This window comes from Lissotriton helveticus, chromosome 6, assembly GCF_964261635.1.
Source record: "Lissotriton helveticus chromosome 6, aLisHel1.1, whole genome shotgun sequence".
Lineage (NCBI taxonomy): Eukaryota > Metazoa > Chordata > Amphibia > Caudata > Salamandridae > Lissotriton > Lissotriton helveticus.
Window position 1 is genome coordinate 36,175,515 of NC_136067.1, and position 19,351 is coordinate 36,194,865.

At 48.0% G+C, this 19,351-nt stretch overlaps 1 protein-coding gene across 3 annotated transcripts in view; it reads left to right on the forward strand.

Moving 5' to 3' along the window:
- MOCS1 (molybdenum cofactor synthesis 1) overlaps positions 1 to 19,351 on the forward strand; it is a 261,645-nt gene that overhangs the window by 206,943 nt on the left and 35,351 nt on the right. For all 3 annotated transcript variants that reach the window (XM_078647327.1, XM_078647326.1, XM_078647325.1), the window contains exon 9: positions 10,185 to 10,305. In XM_078647327.1, the coding sequence (XP_078503453.1) occupies positions 10,185 to 10,305 (121 nt within the window). The remainder of the gene's footprint in view (positions 1 to 10,184; positions 10,306 to 19,351) is intronic.

Sequence of the window (19,351 nt, forward strand, 5' to 3'; positions counted from 1 at the left end):
TTTTGGTACAGAACAAAGTGAAGAGTCGATGTGCCATGTCTACCAGCCACTGCCCTGGCATAGATAAGCCACCCCTCTAGCTGGGTGTACTATACCAGTGGTGAGGGTACAGGTGCATGAGCCCTGTACCCCTACAGTGTTTCAACCAATTCTTATACATTGTAAGTGCAGCAATGCCATTAAGAGTATATGGTGCTGGGACTTTGTCATTACGAACATCACAGCACCATAATGGCTTTACTGAAAACTGGAAAGTTTAGTATCAAACTTCTCAGTACATTAAACCCACTCTGGTGTCAGTGTGAGATTTAATGAAAAATGCACTCAAAGGGCATCTTAGAGATGTCCCCTGAAAAACAACCTAACACTAGTGTCCTTGCTGAGTGGCTGATCTCCAGCTGCCACCACCAGACAGGTTTCTGGACCCCTGGGTCGAGAGCCTGCTCCTCTCTGGGGTCTGAAACAATGCACACCCTGGGATGAGACGCCAAGCTTCCTCCCTCAGGATGGGCAGGGTCCACGAAGGGGAAGCTTCAAGCGCTTGCCTCCTTTATGAGCTACTCCAGCCATTTGCTGCTTCCTGCAACTGGCCCCCACCGGTTCTGACTCCCACTGTGGGCGGGAGAATCGTCAGGAAAACCTAGTGAGGAAGGGAGGTGTGCCCACCTTTGCCAACCCCACCCCTCAGGTGGGGGAGGCGAGGTGAAGCACAACTCTTAATCCCCGCCATCTTTCAGATGGTGGGACCCAACCAACCAGAGAGAGGCATATGCCCCCCTCCCACTGGAGGGTGGTGTAATACTGGGTGTACCCACCCCAAGGAAGGGACCTATTGGTCCCGACCTCTACCTACCTGTAACGCCCCTACATTTAATATTTAGGGGGCAACCCTGAATCTTGCCTCCTCAGGCAAGAAGTGACCAGAAGGAGGAGGACCGAAGAAGCCGTGCTGAACTAAGAAGAGGAGTACGCCCACTGGCTTGGCCCCAGCCCTACTGGCCTGTCCCCACCTCAAACCTGCTCCAGCAAAAACCCGGTGTGTCCTGCAGCCAGCAGCCCCCAAGAACCCGGAGGACCTACCCTGCCTTCCCAAACCAATACTTTGACTCCAGTGAGCACCGGATTTGCTCACCCACAGACTCTGGCTCCAGCCAAATCCGCAAGTCTGCACCACTCAGCACCCGATTGCCCAAGTTTGAGTGTTCCAACACCACAAGGAGGTCTCCCCGGCGATCCTAACCTGAGATCTGGTGCCTCGAATCACCAATCAACTCTTGCAGCCAATTTCTGGTGGATCCCCTTACCGCAACTGGAGCTGGTAAGAAATACCAGACGCCTAAAGATACCCTGCACTCGACGTCCCCGGCTGTGGGTGGCCCAACAGACGTTGTCCCAGCATCCCTACTTACCTCTCCCACCGGTGGTCACCTCCAGAGGATCTTAGTCCCCGAGGCTGCAGTGTTTGTTGCATCTGGAGAATCACCATTGACACCAAGCCAAACAGGCACCCTCCACCTAGCCTCCCCTGGGCTGCTTTTGGTGCACTTTGTGTGCTGAATCGAATCTCCCTTTGCCCTGAGCCTAACACCAGGATCTTTGCTCCCATAACCTTGTGGCCTTTCCGTGAGCAGCCACCAACCGGAGACCCCCTATCCCCCATTGGATAATATTGGGCCTCAGCACTCTGCACCTGGCCGCCCTAGTGCCGCTGAGGTTGCTTGAAGGTTGCATCCTTGACCCTGGGGGAACCCTGGTGCTAAGCCCAGAATACCAACTCCCACAACAAAGTGCTTACCTGTAAACCAATAACTTCATTTCCTCCCGTAGGATTGACTGCTTTTCTTTGAAAAATCTTGTAAGTGTGGAGTTGGTTTGGATGAAAACTGCAAATATACAAAAACGGTATTATTTGCCTATTGACAAGGAGCTGTCCCCGTGTGATATCTAGGCACATCACACTGGTTAGCACAAGTAACTTAAAACATAATCCAATAAGTAACAGGCATAGTAATCTGAAAAGTAATTTGAACTGTTGACTTGCGTGTAAATCTAACAGTGCATTTGAACCTGCATTCAACTGTAATTCACTGCATAAGAACTTGCACAGTATTATTTCACTTACCTGCACCAGGCTTGGCTTGTTTCCAGAAATAAAATAACTAAATAATATTTGTAAACAAACAAATTGTTTTGAGTTCAATCTTTGAGTGCGTGACATCATTTGCTGATTGAGTGTGTACAACAAATGCTTAACGCTACCCTCTGATAAAGCCTTACTGCTCGACCACGCTACCACAAATGGAGAGTGAGGTGCTGTCTAACTTGACCTCTGCCTACCTTTGGGGTTCCACTGGACTCTGTGCACACTATTCCTTACTTTGGTATAGTATAGACAGAGCCAGCTTCCACCAGGTGGCTGTCATCGGAATTCATTCTTTCTGTCTTACGGCGTGCCATCTCCAGAGATATGAAAGTGATCAGTGGGTCCAGCTATGCTTGTTTCATGCCAACCTTCCCCAAAATCTAACACTAACAGCAGTACCTGCACCTAAGAGCAATTCTGTTGGTAATTGATATCTCCCCATGGGGGTGAGGTTGTGGAATCCCTGCGGATTATCCATTCAAGGGCAACATGCTCTGTATTACTTTATTGTTGTAATATTCATACATTATTCTGCTTGTAATAGTTCAGGGGTAACACCCATGGAAAGGGCTGCGGCTTGTATGTCGCACTGTGCTTATGATTCAGAAAAGGGGGTGGTGATGAACAGAGTGCCTGAATTAAGCAGACCACTCTTACCCAGTCCAAAGATCAGGGCTTGATCCATCACCGTTTTTTAGCTCACTGCACCATCCCAGCTCAGAACTTGGCTATATGCAAATTAGTCTGTTCCTGTCCCAGTGCATGATGGGAACAGGGCAAACCAAACTACCAAGCCAATTCTTATACTGGGAAGGAAACAAGCTTCCGGGGACCGGTTTCTGCCATTTCAGGCGTCGTCGGCCCGGCTTGCTTGAATCCTGATGGTGCAATGAGCAAGGGACTCACATCTGAGTATACCCTTCCACGCTTATGGTGGACAAAATGATTCAGAAAAGGGGGTGGTGATGAACAGAGTGCCTGAATTAAGCAGACCACTCTTACCCAGTCCAAAGATCAGGGCTTGATCCATCACCGTTTTTTAGCTCACTGCACCATCCCAGCTCAGAACTTGGCTATATGCAAATTAGTCTGTTCCTGTCCCAGTGCATGATGGGAACAGGGCAAACCAAACTACCGAGCCAATTCTTATACTGGGAAGGAAGCTTCCGGGGACCGGTTTCTGCCATTTCAGGCGTCGTCGGCCCGGCTTGCTTGAATCCTGATGGTGCAATGAGCAAGGGACTCACATCTGAGTATACCCTTCCACGCTTATGGTGGACAAAATGATTCAGAAAAGGGGGTGGTGATGAACAGAGTGCCTGAATTAAGCAGACCACTCTTACCCAGTCCAAAGATCAGGGCTTGATCCATCACCGTTTTTTAGCTCACTGCACCATCGCAGCTCAGAACTTGGCTATATGCAAATTAGTCTGTTCCTGTCCCAGTGCATGATGGGAACAGGGCAAACCAAACTACCAAGCCAATTCTTATACTGGGAAGGAAACAAGCTTCCGGGGACCGGTTTCTGCCATTTCAGGCGTCGTCGGCCCGGCTTGCTTGAATCCTGATGGTGCAATGAGCAAGGGACTCACATCTGAGTATACCCTTCCACGCTTATGGTGGACAAAATGATTCAGAAAAGGGGGTGGTGATGAACAGAGTGCCTGAATTAAGCAGACCACTCTTACCCAGTCCAAAGATCAGGGCTTGATCCATCACCGTTTTTTAGCTCACTGCACCATCCCAGCTCAGAACTTGGCTATATGCAAATTAGTCTGTTCCTGTCCCAGTGCATGATGGGAACAGGGCACACCAAACTACCAAGCCAATTCTTATACTGGGAAGGAAACAAGCTTCCGGGGACCGGTTTCTGCCATTTCAGGCGTCGTCGGCCCGGCTTGCTTGAATCCCGATGGTGCAATGAGCAAGGGACTCACATCTGAGTATACCCTTCCACGCTTATGGTGGACAAAATGATTCAGAAAAGGGGGTGGTGATGAACAGAGTGCCTGAATTAAGCAGACCACTCTTACCCAGTCCAAAGATCAGGGCTTGATCCATCACCGTTTTTTAGCTCACTGCACCATCCCAGCTCAGAACTTGGCTATATGCAAATTAGTCTGTTCCTGTCCCAGTGCATGATGGGAACAGGGCAAACCAAACTACCAAGCCAATTCTTATACTGGGAAGGAAACAAGCTTCCGGGGACCGGTTTCTGCCATTTCAGGCGTCGTCGGCCCGGCTTGCTTGAATCCTGATGGTGCAATGAGCAAGGGACTCACATCTGAGTGTACCCTTCCACGCTTATGGTGGACAAAATGATTCAGAAAAGGGGGTGGTGATGAACAGAGTGCCTGAATTAAGCAGACCACTCTTACCCAGTCCAAAGATCAGGGCTTGATCCATCACCGTTTTTTAGCTCACTGCACCATCCCAGCTCAGAACTTGGCTATATGCAAATTAGTCTGTTCCTGTCCCAGTGCATGATGAGAACAGGGCAAACCAAACTACCAAGCCAATTCTTATACTGGGAAGGAAACAAGCTTCCGGGGACCGGTTTCTGCCATTTCAGGCGTCGTCGGCCCGGCTTGCTTGAATCCTGATGGTGCAATGAGCAAGGGACTCACATCTGAGTGTACCCTTCCACGCTTATGGTGGACAAAATGATTCAGAAAAGGGGGTGGTGATGAACAGAGTGCCTGAATTAAGCAGGCCACTCTTACCCAGTCCAAAGATCAGGGCTTGATCCATCACCGTTTTTTAGCTCACTGCACCATCCCAGCTCAGAACTTGGCTACTGTGCTTATGAACGCTCAAAAGTAAACTTTTGCTTCTTAATAGAAATAGGCAAACACTTTCCCAGTGCAAGCTGCAGGTATTCCATCCTTGTCTGTATGAGTAGCTTATCCAGCTCAGCCTTTATGCTTTCTAATCTGGGATGTGTAGTTATCCTTTCCCATTATCAATTCTGGTCTACAAGTACCTGAAGGCACAGTAAAAAGCATGTCTTGCCCCTTCCTGTTAGCCTCCCAGACTTCCCAGCTCTTTCACACAGGCCCAGGGCCATCCTACTCCCAAAAGTGGTAGAAGGGATTAGGCCACCTGAAGCAGCCATCTTCCTGCGGCTCCGCCTGGGCCTACTTTGTATGGGATCCTCCTCAGGACCTGACCCACCCCAGGGCACCCTGACAAAGAAGGCTGTTGTCCAATGTGCAACCCACATGATGCAGAACAGCTGCCTCTGACAAGGCTCTCCCACAACATTTTGATTCAGTCTTCAGGCACACCAACAGATTTAGACTGCAGACCGGGACAGGTATTCTCAAAATAGGCATTATCGGGTCATCATCTTGTTGTTATGGATACTCCTGTAGGCTGCAAACAGTAGTACCACTAAAGAATCGAAAGGATCACATACTCTGTTCACAATCTGACTCCACCCTCCGCGTCCACACACTTCCTCCACACACTGAGGGACCTCATCCTCTCCACACTCTGCCTCCAGGCACTACCTCCACACACTGACGGACGTCATACTCCACACTCTACCTCCACTCACTGAGGGACCTCATACTCTCCACACTCTACCTCCACACACTGAGGGACCTCATCCTCTCCACACTCTACCTCCAAACACTGAGGTCCTCATACTCCACACTCTACCTCCACACACTGAGGTCCTCATACTCCACACTCTGCCTCCACACTCTACCTCCACACACTGAGGGACCTCATCCTCTCCACACACTGCCTCCACACACTACCTCCACACACCAATGGACCTCATTCTCTCCACACTCTGCCTTCATGCACTACCTCCACACACTGAGGGACCTAATACTCTCCACACTCTACCTCCACACACTGAGGGACCTAATACTCTCCACACTCTACCTCCACACACTGAGGGACCTAATACTCTCCACACTCTACCTCCACACACTGAGGGACCTAATACTCTCCACACTCTACCTCCACACACTGAGGGACCTCATACTCTCCACACTCTGCCTTCACGCACTACCTCCACACACCGAGGGACATCATGATCTCCACACTCTTGCTCCAGGCACTACCTCCAAACACTGAGAGACCTCATCCTCTCCACACTCTGCCTCCACACACTGTGTGACCTCATACTCTCCACACTCTGCCTTCACGCACTACCTCCACACACTGAGGGACATCATACTCTCTACACTCTGCTTCCAGGCACTACCTCCACACACTGAGGGACATCATACTCTCCACACTCTGCCTTCACACACTGAGGGACCTCATACTCTCCACACTCTACCTCCAGGCACTACCTCCACACACTGAGGGACATCATACTCTCTACACTCTGCTTCCAGGCACTACCTCCACACACTGAGGGACATCATACTCTCCACACTCTACCTCCACACACTGAGGGTCCTCATACTCTCCACACTCTACCTCCACTCACTGAGGAACCTCTTCCTCTCCACACTCTACCTCCACACACTGAGGGACCTCATCCTCTCCACACTCTACCTCCAAACACTGAGGGACCTCATACTCTCCACACTCTACCTCCACACACTGAGGGACCTCATCCTCTCCACATTCTACCTCCACACACTGAGGAACCTCTTCCTCTCCACACTCTACCTCCACACACTGAGGGACCTCATCCTCTCCACACTCTACCTCCAAACACTGAGGTCCTCATACTCCACACTCTACCTCCACACACTGAGGTCCTCATACTCCACACTCTGCCTCCACACTCTACCTCCACACACTGAGGGACCTCATCCTCTCCACACACTGCCTCCACACACTACCTCCACACACCAATGGACCTCATTCTCTCCACACTCTGCCTTCATGCACTACCTCCACACACTGAGGGACCTAATACTCTCCACACTCTACCTCCACACACTGAGGGACCTAATACTCTCCACACTCTACCTCCACACACTGAGGGACCTAATACTCTCCACACTCTACCTCCACACACTGAGGGACCTAATACTCTCCACACTCTACCTCCACACACTGAGGGACCTCATACTCTCCACACTCTGCCTTCACGCACTACCTCCACACACCGAGGGACATCATGATCTCCACACTCTTGCTCCAGGCACTACCTCCAAACACTGAGAGACCTCATCCTCTCCACACTCTGCCTCCACACACTGTGGGACCTCATACTCTCCACACTCTGCCTTCACGCACTACCTCCACACACTGAGGGACATCATACTCTCTACACTCTGCTTCCAGGCACTACCTCCACACACTGAGGGACATCATACTCTCCACACTCTGCCTTCACACACTGAGGGACCTCATACTCTCCACACTCTACCTCCAGGCACTACCTCCACACACTGAGGGACATCATACTCTCTACACTCTGCTTCCAGGCACTACCTCCACACACTGAGGGACATCATACTCTCCACACTCTACCTCCACACACTGAGGGTCCTCATACTCTCCACACTCTACCTCCACTCACTGAGGAACCTCTTCCTCTCCACACTCTACCTCCACACACTGAGGGACCTCATCCTCTCCACACTCTACCTCCAAACACTGAGGGACCTCATCCTCTCCACATTCTACCTCCACACACTGAGGGACCTCATACTCTCCACATTCTACCTCCACACACTGAGGAACCTCTTCCTCTCCACACTCTACCTCCACACACTGAGGGACCTCATCCTCTCCACACTCTACCTCCAAACACTGAGGGACCTCATACTCTCCACACTCTACCTCCGCACACTGAGGGACCTCATACTCTCCACACTCTGCCTTCACGCACTACCTCCACACACTGAGGGACCTCATACTCTCCACACTCTGCCTCCAGGCACTACCTCCACACACTGAGGAACATCATACTCTCCACACTCTGCCTTCACGAACTACCTCCACACACTGAGGGACATCATACTCTCCACACTCTTCCTCCAGGCACTACCTCCACACACTGAGGGACCTCATACTCTCCACACTCTACCTCCACACACTGAGGGACCTCATACTCTCCACACTCTACCTCCACACACTGAGGGACCTAATACTCTCCACACTCTACCTCCACACACTGAGGGACCTAATACTCTCCACACTCTACCTCCACACACTGAGGGACCTAATACTCTCCACACTCTACCTCCACACACTGAGGGACCTCATACTCTCCACACTCTGCCTTCACGCACTACCTCCACACACCGAGGGACATCATGATCTCCACACTCTTGCTCCAGGCACTACCTCCAAACACTGAGAGACCTCATCCTCTCCACACTCTGCCTCCACACACTGAGGGACCTTGTACTCTCCAAACTCTACCTCCACACACTGAGGGACCTCATACTCTCCACACTCTGCCTTCACGCACTACCTCCACACACTGAGGGACATCATACTCTCTACACTCTGCTTCCAGGCACTACCTCCACACACTGAGGGACATCATACTCTCCACACTCTACCTCCACACACTGAGGGTCCTCATACTCTCCACACTCTACCTCCACACACTGAGGGACATCATACTCTCTACACTCTGCTTCCAGGCACTACCTCCACATACTGAGGGACCTCATACTCTCCACACTCTGCCTCCAGGCACTACCTCCACACACGGAGGGACCTCATACTCTCCACACTCTTCCTCCAGGCACTACCTCCACACACTGAGGGACCTCATCCTCTCCACACTCTGCTTCCAGGCACTACTTCCACACACTGAGGGACCTCATACTCTCCACTTTCTACCTCCACACACCGAGGGACCTCATCCTCTCCACACTCTACCTCCACACACTGAGGGACCTCATCCTCTCCACACTCTGCCTCCACACACTCAAGGACCTTATCCTCTTCACACTCTGCCTCCAGGCACTACTTCCACACACTGAGGGACATCATACTCTCCACACTCTGCCTTCACGTACTACCTCCACACACTGAGGGACCCCATCCTCTCCACACTCTGCCTCCACACACTGAAGGACCTCATCCTCTGCACACTCTGCCTCCAGGCACTACCTCCACACACCTAGGGACCTCATACTTTCCACACTCTGCCTTCACACGCTACCTCCACACACCGAGGGACCTCATATTTCCACACTCTTCCTTCACACGCTACTTCCACACACCTAGGGACCTCATGCTCTCCACACTCTGCCTCCACACATTACCTCCACACACTGAGAGACCTCATACTTTTCACACACTGCCTTTACACGCTACATCCACACACCAAGGGACCTCATATTCTCCACACTCTGCCTCCAGGCACTACCTCCACACACTCAGGGACATCATACTCTCCACTTTCTGCCTCCATGCACTACCTCCACACACTGAGGGACATCATACTCTCCACACCCTGCCTTCACGCACTACCTCCAAACACTGAGGGACCTCATACTCTCCACACTCTACCTCCATACACTGAGGGACCTTGTACTCTCCAAACTCTACCTCCACACACTGAGGGACCTCATACTCTCCACACTCTACCTCTACACACTGAGGGACCTCATACTCTCCATACACTACCTCCACACACTGAGGGACCTCATACTTTCCACACTCTGCCTTCACGCACTACCTCCACACAATGAGGGACCTCATACTTTCCACACCCTACCTCCACACACCGAGGGACCTCATACTCTCCACACTCTGCCTCCATGCACTACCTCCACACACTGAGGGACATCATACTCTCCACTCACTGAGGAACCTATACTCTCCACACTTTGGCTCCACGCTCTTCCGCCACATACCGAAGGACTTCTGCTGCTGACTTCAATTTGTATGTATCTTGAAATTTCTAGAAATGTTATGAGAACACGATAAAAGCAAGAGGAAATAATTGAAAGCCAGCAGTGTTTTGTGATTGTGTTAATTGAATCTCTTATCCTAAAGAGGAAATGTGCCTTTTTGTTCTGTATGCCAAGAATAGTTGAAAGAAAAATTTGAATATCTTTTCTCAAGATTTTTTCCCTTATCTTTTGTTCCTTTCCTTTAGGTTTGCCTTTTTGGTAATTCAGAAGTTTCCTTGAGGGACTGCCTTCGATCAGAGGCCTCGGAGGAGGAGCTGGTTCAGGTCATAGGTGCAGCAGTGGGAAGAAAGAAGAAGCAGCATGCTGGTGAGTGCTGTGCCCTGTGCCAAATAACTAACAAACATTCAGACACCATGCAATTATAAATAAGCATTGACAAAATGAATAGGTTTAACTTTTGTAAAATGAAGGCACACAGAACCACGCAAAGTAATGTACAAATGTACACAAAGTGCAGGAACAGAGGCTGATAAACATACTGGCACCTTTACTAATACACCAGCAAAGACAGACCTTCATGGACAGAGTTCAGCACATAAATATGATCAGATGGAAGTGCAGAATTACATGGCACATGCAGTAAGGGAGCTCAAAGTGGAGGGAAGTACTTGGTGTAGTGCATAAGGTTAGAAGGTTCTCCTGAGTAATGTTTACCTCCCATCTGACTTGCTCTTCACCATAAAAGTGCTCCAATGGCCCATTAGGGTAGTAAGAACCATATAAGGGCCTTTACAGTAATGGAGACCCTTGGTAAACTACGTTAGACGTTCCAGACGCGTTCTCGACATTGGGGAAGACTCCAGTATGATCGTGAATGATTTGATGGATACAGCCTCAACATGACGGAGTCAGAGTAAGGTCCCCACTAAAGATCCCCAGGAAGCTGTGGGCGCACATGACCTAAGATGGGAATGCCCGACACAGAGGGGACCCTGTCTTACTTTGCAGCACACAATTCTTACTCGAGAATAGACTAACCAGCAATACCCACAGTTTTTATAAAGATTTGTACTTGGCAGGGGTGTGTCGGATCTCTTACGAACCCCCAGCCCCCAAATGGTGGCTTAAAATTCTCATAAATCTAAGCTTGTACAATTGGCAACTTGATACCTGCTACTTAACAAAACAGGAACTATTAGAAGGTTTGAAAACCACGTTATGCTTTGCTATGCTATGTTATGTTAATTAAACAGGGCTAGAGAGACCTGCACTGGTACACCGTCGCCCAAGTAATTAAATTAAAGTTGCTGTTCATTTCCTTTGTGCTTTACATTAACAAGCCCACCGATTTTACATCAGTTTGCCTCCCCCCCACATCCCCAATAGACCACTTCAATCCTTGAACCTCCAGTTGGCGACTGCCCCCATTGTCTAAAGAGCTAGAAGTTGAGGACGGTCCTTCAGCTTCAATGCAACTATGCTCTGTGTTAGAATTGGGGGTTTCTAGTTGGTAATGATTTGCACCTTTGTCCAAATAGAGACCCTTGCTTCTAGTCAGGGTAAGGGGCTACACTTCTAAAATAACCCCTGCTCACCCCCTTGGTAGCTTGGCACGAGCAGACGGGCTTATCTCAGAGGCAGTATGTAAAGCATTTGTGAACACGTACAGTAATAACACTACAAATGGACACCACACCAGTTTAGAGAAATAAGTAATCTTTACTAGACTTAACACAAGACCAAACAACAAAAATTCACAATACTGTAATAAAAAATAAGACTTTAAAATGGTAGAAAATAGCTTAGTTCAATGTAGATGGTAAATGCGACACTTTACTCTCAAAGTACCTTAGATGCGTCACGCAATGCAAACAAAAGGGTCGCAGGGAAGTTGATGCGTCATCTCTTACTGCGGCCCGGTGACGGTGTGTCAAGAAGGCGTCTTTGATGCGATGCGACAACGTGCGGCGAACTCGGTAACTTCTGAGCCGCGACAGGCCCTGCAACACGCTTCTCCGGTGATGCGACCTCTACAGCGGCGACACGCTTCTCTGGTGATGCGACACACTTCGTCTGTGATGCGACGGCGAACAGCTGCAGCGGCACGCTACTTCGGGGATGCGATGGCAACTGTTGCGGCAGCGAAACGCTTCTCCTTGTTGCGTCGCGCTTCCAGCTCCTAGCGACACGCAGTCTCCTCTCAAGGGCCCAGACAACAGTAGGCACCTCTCTGCAGGTAGAATTCCCAGCAAGGGAATTCAGGGGAGCTGGTGGTGAAGTCTTGTATCCCTGAGACTTCAGGCAGGAGGCAAGCACACTTCAAGCCCTAGGAGATTCTTCAAGATGATGAAAAGTTCACAAAAGTTCTCTTTCCCTTTCCTTGGCAAATAAAGTAACCACTGCAGGCAACCCCCAGAAATAGCAAACAGCACGGGGCAGTCTCCTCCTTCAGCTTCCTTGGTTCTTCTCCTTGGCAAAGTTTTGTCTTGATTCCCAGAAGTGATTTAAGTTCTGGGGTCTGGGCCCCAATATTTATACCAGTAAATCCTTTGTCCTCTGAAGCAGAGGTTGCCTCTGTCCAGCCAAAACCAGTTCTGTGCAGCTTCCTGGTAGGAGGTGGAGACAGCATTGTTGAAAGCAGACCTGGCCCACGTAGCTGAAAGGATATCTCCTTCTCCTACTCTCTATTCTATGAGGGCTCCGACCAGTGAAAGGAAATCTCCTCCCCCCTACTCTCTATTCAATGCAGGCTCTATTGAGCCCAACCCTGACCCATCAGACTGCTGGAGCCAAGGCCCTCTCCAGCCCCCTGTCACTCGCAAACCAGACATGGAATACACAAACCTAGCAGAGGCATGCTGGATGGTAAGGCAAGAAAATACCTACTTTCTAAAAGTGGTATTTTCAAACACAAAATGTAAAAATAACCCACACTAAAAGATGTATTTTAACATTCTGAGTTCAGGCATACTAAACTCGAATTTCTACCTAGTTCCCTGGGTCAGTTAGGATTATAAGATGTTGTAATCAAACTGCCCATTGTAGCCTATGAGAACAGGTAGCCTAGCAATAGAAAAAAACAAAATGGACTGTAATTCACGATCAGGACATGCCATACACATCAGGGCATGTCCTACCTTTCACATACGATGCACCCTGCCCAAGTGGGTACCCTGGGCCTACCATGTAGAAAAGGGAAGGTTTAGGGACTGGCAAGTGGGTGCACTAGCCAAGTCAACATGGCAGCCCCAGGCTGCACACTGGCTCTGCAATGGCAGGCCTGAGCCACATTTTACAAGCTGCTTCTGTGGGTGGCACAACCAGTGCTGCAAGCCCACCAGCAGCATTTGATTTACAGGCCCTGAGCACACATGGTGCACTGTACTAGTGTCTGACAAGTAAATCAAGTAAGCCAATCATGGAGTAACTAATCCATTACAACAATTTACAATATGGAACACTTGCACTTAGGCACTGAATAGCAGTAGCAACGTGCCCAAAGCATCTAGACCAGCAAAACACATAGCAAAAATACAGGAGGCAACAGCAAAAAATGGAAGGGAGACCGACGCCAATGGTGCCAAGTCTAACACTCTGGAATTCCCTCCCTCTAGCTTTCCGAGTGACAAATTAAAAGCTGATTTAGAAATACTCTTAAAATCTTGCTCTTTAATTATTAACTGCCCCTGGATGTCTTCCCAGTTCTATTGTAGTGTAGTTCCTATTTCCCTTATAGCCTCTGTGCATTGGAAAAATACACACTATAGTTTTGTGTATAGGACTAAGGTCAGTATGCCTCTTCTCGAGTATATTAAACTTAATTACTTTGTGTGCCAACTAGCTCAGAGGTCACTAGAAACTTCTCGAATAAACAAAAAGGGAGTAGTCTCTGACAACCGCATAAACGTGACAACTTTGTTTCCCTTAGAATTGGAACAGTTCTCAGAATCGTGGAAACAATAGATAACAGTTTCACTCAGTCAATCGTGCATGCTTAGTTTCTTCAGAGTTACACAGAAACCTATGTACGGGTATCTAAATCGAAACACAACACTATATGGTGCAACCTCTCTAAACTAGTGCTGAGAGGCCTTGGGGTCGCCATACACTTTACAAATTCTCTAGTATAGAGGACCATTTGATCCTGAACATGATTTGCACTTGTATAGAAAAGAGTAAAAGATGTGAACATGTGTGAAGGGGGATAATAAAACCAGACAGACCTCACGGGCACGCTCCTATCATTAACTCATTTGTAGTTAACGGCAACGAGCGCTGGGTATGCTATATTACTGACAAATGACACCTGGACCTTCTACCTTAACTCACAGAGACACACAAATGAGGTGGTAGTTGAGGCAGGAAAACTGGTGTTGTTGAGTAAAAAGTAGAGTGGTGCACAGCAGACATAGAAAGGGTCACAATAGCTACAACTGTACACTTAATAGATGACCAGGAAGCGGCCGGAGTGTTATCAGATTCCTCAAACGTTTACAACACAAGTTTAAAATGGTCTATGAAGTAGCAAACTTTGCGGCCGACTGTAGGACGACATGAATATCAAAAAAACAAAAAGTAGAACTTGAACGATAAGTAACTCTACGGCTGAATTCCCCCAGAGGCTGACACAACATCCCTCAATCACTGAGCCTAGCTGCCTGCCATCTCAGTGTCACGGTACAGTCCTTTAAATCCGTGCCCTGACTGCATGACTATCCTGAAAGAAGCCAAGCGTCCTGCTACTGGGACCTAATGCCTTCAAGTTGATGAGGTTCTACATGTATGTATCAACAGGACCATAGAAGAAGAGCATGACAAGTAGAGCTGTGACCTAAAATTGTCTTACATATTGAATTATTCTGCCTGTATCTTTCATCTATTTAGTAAAGCAAGGTCTTTTTCCTGTATGAATGCAGTCTTCCCCTTAGGGAGTTCAAAATCATGGGCTCTTAAGTTTCCCTAAACATAACTTTTATGGTGTGATATGTTCTGATGACACTGTCCTGACGAAACCAGAAAAAGTTCAAAAGAACAATCTGCAGTTAATTGTTCACACAAGTGTGGCTGCTTCTAAACAGCTATGTGGATAGTCTGAAGCATCACCGCCTGGTATCAGAAGGCCAACATATGCCTTCCGCATTTATGCACAGGGGGAGAGCACCCTCTTATGCACTTCCTGAGATGTTCCAATCAATGAAATCCGTAGAGTCGCCACATGGACATCCGACAACACATTTTCCGAATGCTGTTGTCATGATTCCTCTCTTTAAGAGACACATAGGTTGTTCAGACTTCTTGGTGGAACTGATTTAATAGATATTTGAAATTTTTTCTCAAGGTCCATTTCACCCTTTTTCTGGGGAGTAACCTTGCTTTTTATCGTAGGGTGTATGAATGTCAATAAAGATCTCATGATGGCGAAAAAAAGTGAATTACTTGTAGGCCTACTTCTCCAGCAGGGGTATTGGCATTGAATGTATAAGTATCCTATCTACCTCCTCGAAAAAGCTTGGAAACTGGCTTTTTATATAGTATACCAAAAAGAACTATGCTGTGCAAAGAGTCTAGGTATCCCTTATGAGCAGAGAGGGGCTTGCTTTAGCAATCCCAAGGCGCTCTTCTAGGGGGCTGTCTGGTCTAGCAGCCTTAGGCTTGTCTGAGAGGAGTGTTAGACATCTGTAATACACACAGAGCCAATAAATAATGCACACAACCCCAAAAGGTGATCTACACCAATTTATAAAAATATCTCTTGTCTTCATATAACTTCAGGCACCGAGATCATCAAAATGAGGTAAGCATGTTTCAAGTTATACATTTTTACAGGTTTGAAAATGAACACTTAGTGCAATTTCCGAAGCAGTACTGTTATCGTTTGGAGCAAAGAAATACATTGCATACAGGTGCCTTCCAGGAAAACGTGCTGCATCCATGATATGGCCCCAGTTGTCTTGTTTTGGGGAAAGAACACTGGCACTAGGTCCCTGGTAAGCAGGCGCCCAGTGCACTTCAGTCAAGGTTGCATCAAATACCAGGCAAAAAGCGGGGGATTACTGCAACAGAAACCAGTTTCCTACAATAGTGATGAAGATACTTTCTCTGGCTTAAATATGAAATAAACTGATAGGACTGGCAGGGTTGTGCTTCTTGGGGCTCTGGCGCCTCTTAAAGTGACAGCATCTCATTACTCTTTAGGGGCTAGATGTAGGTAATTCTATTTTACCACTTCTTAAATACCGAATTTTACCGATTCGGTATTTAAGAAGTGGTAAAATAGAGGGGGGGTGGATGTAGGTGTTTCAGAATCGGTAAATACCGAATCGTTAAGATTCGGTATTTACCAATTCTGTAAGTACCGATTCGGTAATGCCCATTGATTCCTATGGGCATTGAAGCCCATAGGAATCAATGGGCATTACCGAATCGGTATTCACCGATTCGGTAAATACCGATTCCAGCAAGGGTGCAGGGGGTGTCACTTTGACACCCTCTAGCACCCCAAAGACGGGCATGTGTGCCATGTGGCACACAGACATGCCCTAAGGGCATGTCTGTCTGTCACATGGCTAGGTGTGCATGCACACATGTGCATGCACACCTGGATTCGTTATTTTACCACCCAATTGAATTGGGTGGTAAAATACCGAATCTGTAGGGCCTTTGGGACTCAGAAGAGTCCCACCTACATCTGGGATTTACCGAATCGGTAAAAATACCGATTCGGTATTTTACAGAATCGGTAAATTTACCGAATAGGTAAATTTACCGAATCTGTAAAATGATGCCCCTACATCCCAAATACCCATTTACCGGTCGGTTACGGCCGAAATCGGCCATTACCGGTCAATAAATGGCCTCCTACATCTGGCCCTAAGATATTTCAGTCTATATTTCCTTCTGGTATCTAAAAAAAGACACATTTGAAAGAAAAAGAGAGCATTTGTTTAAGCTGTTAGTAAATGTTATCATATGAGCAGTGTTAACGCGTTTGATGTATTCTTCCTTATAAAAAGTCTGAGGACTCGCACGTGGGTGGAGTAATTCTTATGTTTACAAATTTAGTGAAGCTTATGATGTGAACTAGACTCAAAAGTAAATACGCTTTACTTTTTTGTATACACCATTTGTGATCCCTCATTAGACTGTCCTCTTCTGGTGGCAATCTAGCTAAAGCAGAATAGAAAAATGAGTGAGGCACACTGCAAGGCTCCAGGTGTCACTTATGTATGGGCTAGAGGTGTGTTAGAGGGGTGTGTGGGCATGTGTCATTGGGAGAGTAATATGAATACTAGGGTTTGTATTGTGGAATCAGAATTTGGCCATCAGAAGGAAACATGTCCTCATAAGCAAGGTCACAATTTCTTGACACCTGACTGCAGCAAATGAAGCCTAACCCCAGGCCATCAGTGCCCAGGAATACAGGAAACAGCTGGAGACCAAGAGGATGTATGGCCAAACCTCTGCAGCCTTGGGCCCCTGGTCCTTTAATATTTTACGCCACTCCTAAGTATACTATTGAATAAAATTGTGTACTGTGGATTCTTAGTGATTAAACTCATGAGCTTTCAAATGTTCCCTTTTCTTTCATGTGGACACACTGTGAAGTTAGATTGATGCTGAATGTTGCAGTGCTCTGTAAGGTGCATCATTAGTTGGCTGCTGCACTGCTCTCAGTTTAGCTGTTTCAGGATTGCTTCCGTTTGGGAGGAGCCAGCGTTGCTGATCCGTCTTCATTGGCCAGGACATCAGTGGCGTCTCATTCATGCCAGGCCAGCTCACTTGACCTCCTCAAGATGACATTGTGCATGGAGCAGACAAGCTGTGCTTTCTAGTAATTGATTGAGCATGGTGACCCCTCAGAGCAGAGAGGGAGTGAGAAGAGCTGTGTCTTTCTGGTTATAAAGAGGCACGGCTAACACAGAATGCTGTAGGGCACTACTGCCCTGTGGAGGGGCATGATGAAGCCATAAAGACTGATGGATGGAGTGCCTTAGGTAGTCTCAGCCACTTGTAAATACTCTAGAACTTCATCCATTCCATTGACATTCCATTGTGGGTTTTAGCTTGTCTGTACCATGACTGGCAGAGGCGGACCAACTGAAGACCAGCCTTGCTACTGTCCCACAGTGGACAATCCCGATCGATTGTCCAAGCCATGTCCCCTCTGGAACACGAGCAACCCCACACCTCTTCAGCCTCGTTGAACCTGCGCAGTGAGGTGCAGAGTGAGTCCTGCGGGGTCCCACGCTCCAGTGCCTGCGTCTCAGTACAGCCATTGTATTCAGGTAGTTCCGCTTGGACAGCACAGAAAGGGGTGCATGAAACAGTTGAATTAATCTCACCCACTGGCAATTGCTCTTTGTTGCATTTCACTTCATCATTTTATAGCTTGTCTGTGATTTTACAGTTGGAGGCCAACCATATACAGCTGAACAGATTATGCACAACTACTGTCCCAGGGCTTCACTGGCACATATCCCACCGTCTGTAGATGGTTCTGGATTACCCCTCCTGGAGCTATGGAGGGACTTTCTGCCCTCGCTCCAGATCATCCTCCACAAACACTTGTTGTTACCTAAGTAAAGGTGATCAGACTTTGCTCCGTGATAACTTAGGTGCCGCAAGGGCACTCGTAAGCGCTAAGTAGAAATAAATAGCCGCCCACATCCTGCTTTCTATCCCAAAGGACATCTCTTGAATAAGTAAACTCTTTAACTCATGTGGAAAGACTGTTTGACTTCACAAGAGTCTGCAGAGTCTCAATAGAGAGATCTAAATTTGAGAATGGCAGGAGAAGGAGAGAAATCAAGATCTTACAGCACACTTAAAAGTGACAATGTTTAAAAACTTTGCCCATAGAATTGCTAAATAAAACATGATGTTCGAGGCATATGAGCTGCAGATTACACACTATGCATAGATGGCCACCTAGTGTTGGGCCCGGATGTTTGCAGTTTGTTTTGTTGTAGAAACGTCTTTGGAAGTCACAGGATAGGTGACTCCTCCTTTGGATGATACTGCCCATGGGCATCGGCTCCATCCCCAGATTGTTTTTTTCCGCCACCGGGCTCGGATGTGTTTCCAGCACTCCGTGTTGGAACCGATCTCCTTCGGCGCGCAATCCTCACCAACTTACAGAACTTAAGTTTCTAACGCTTTTCCAGTCGACGCTACCCTTCAACACCGAAAACTTCGATTCCGGTCATCGTCGATGGCCTTCGAGCCTAACTAGGCCTTGACTCCAGCTCATGTAAAGGACGCCATTTAAAAAGTGTCCGCAATGTGGGTCGAAGTTTCCCCACACAGACCTTCACGAAGTGTGTAACCTTTGCCTCTCCCCGGAGCACGAGGCCAAAGACTGTTCCACTTGTGCCTCTTTCAGCTCCAAGAAGACTATCCGAGACCCTAGAGC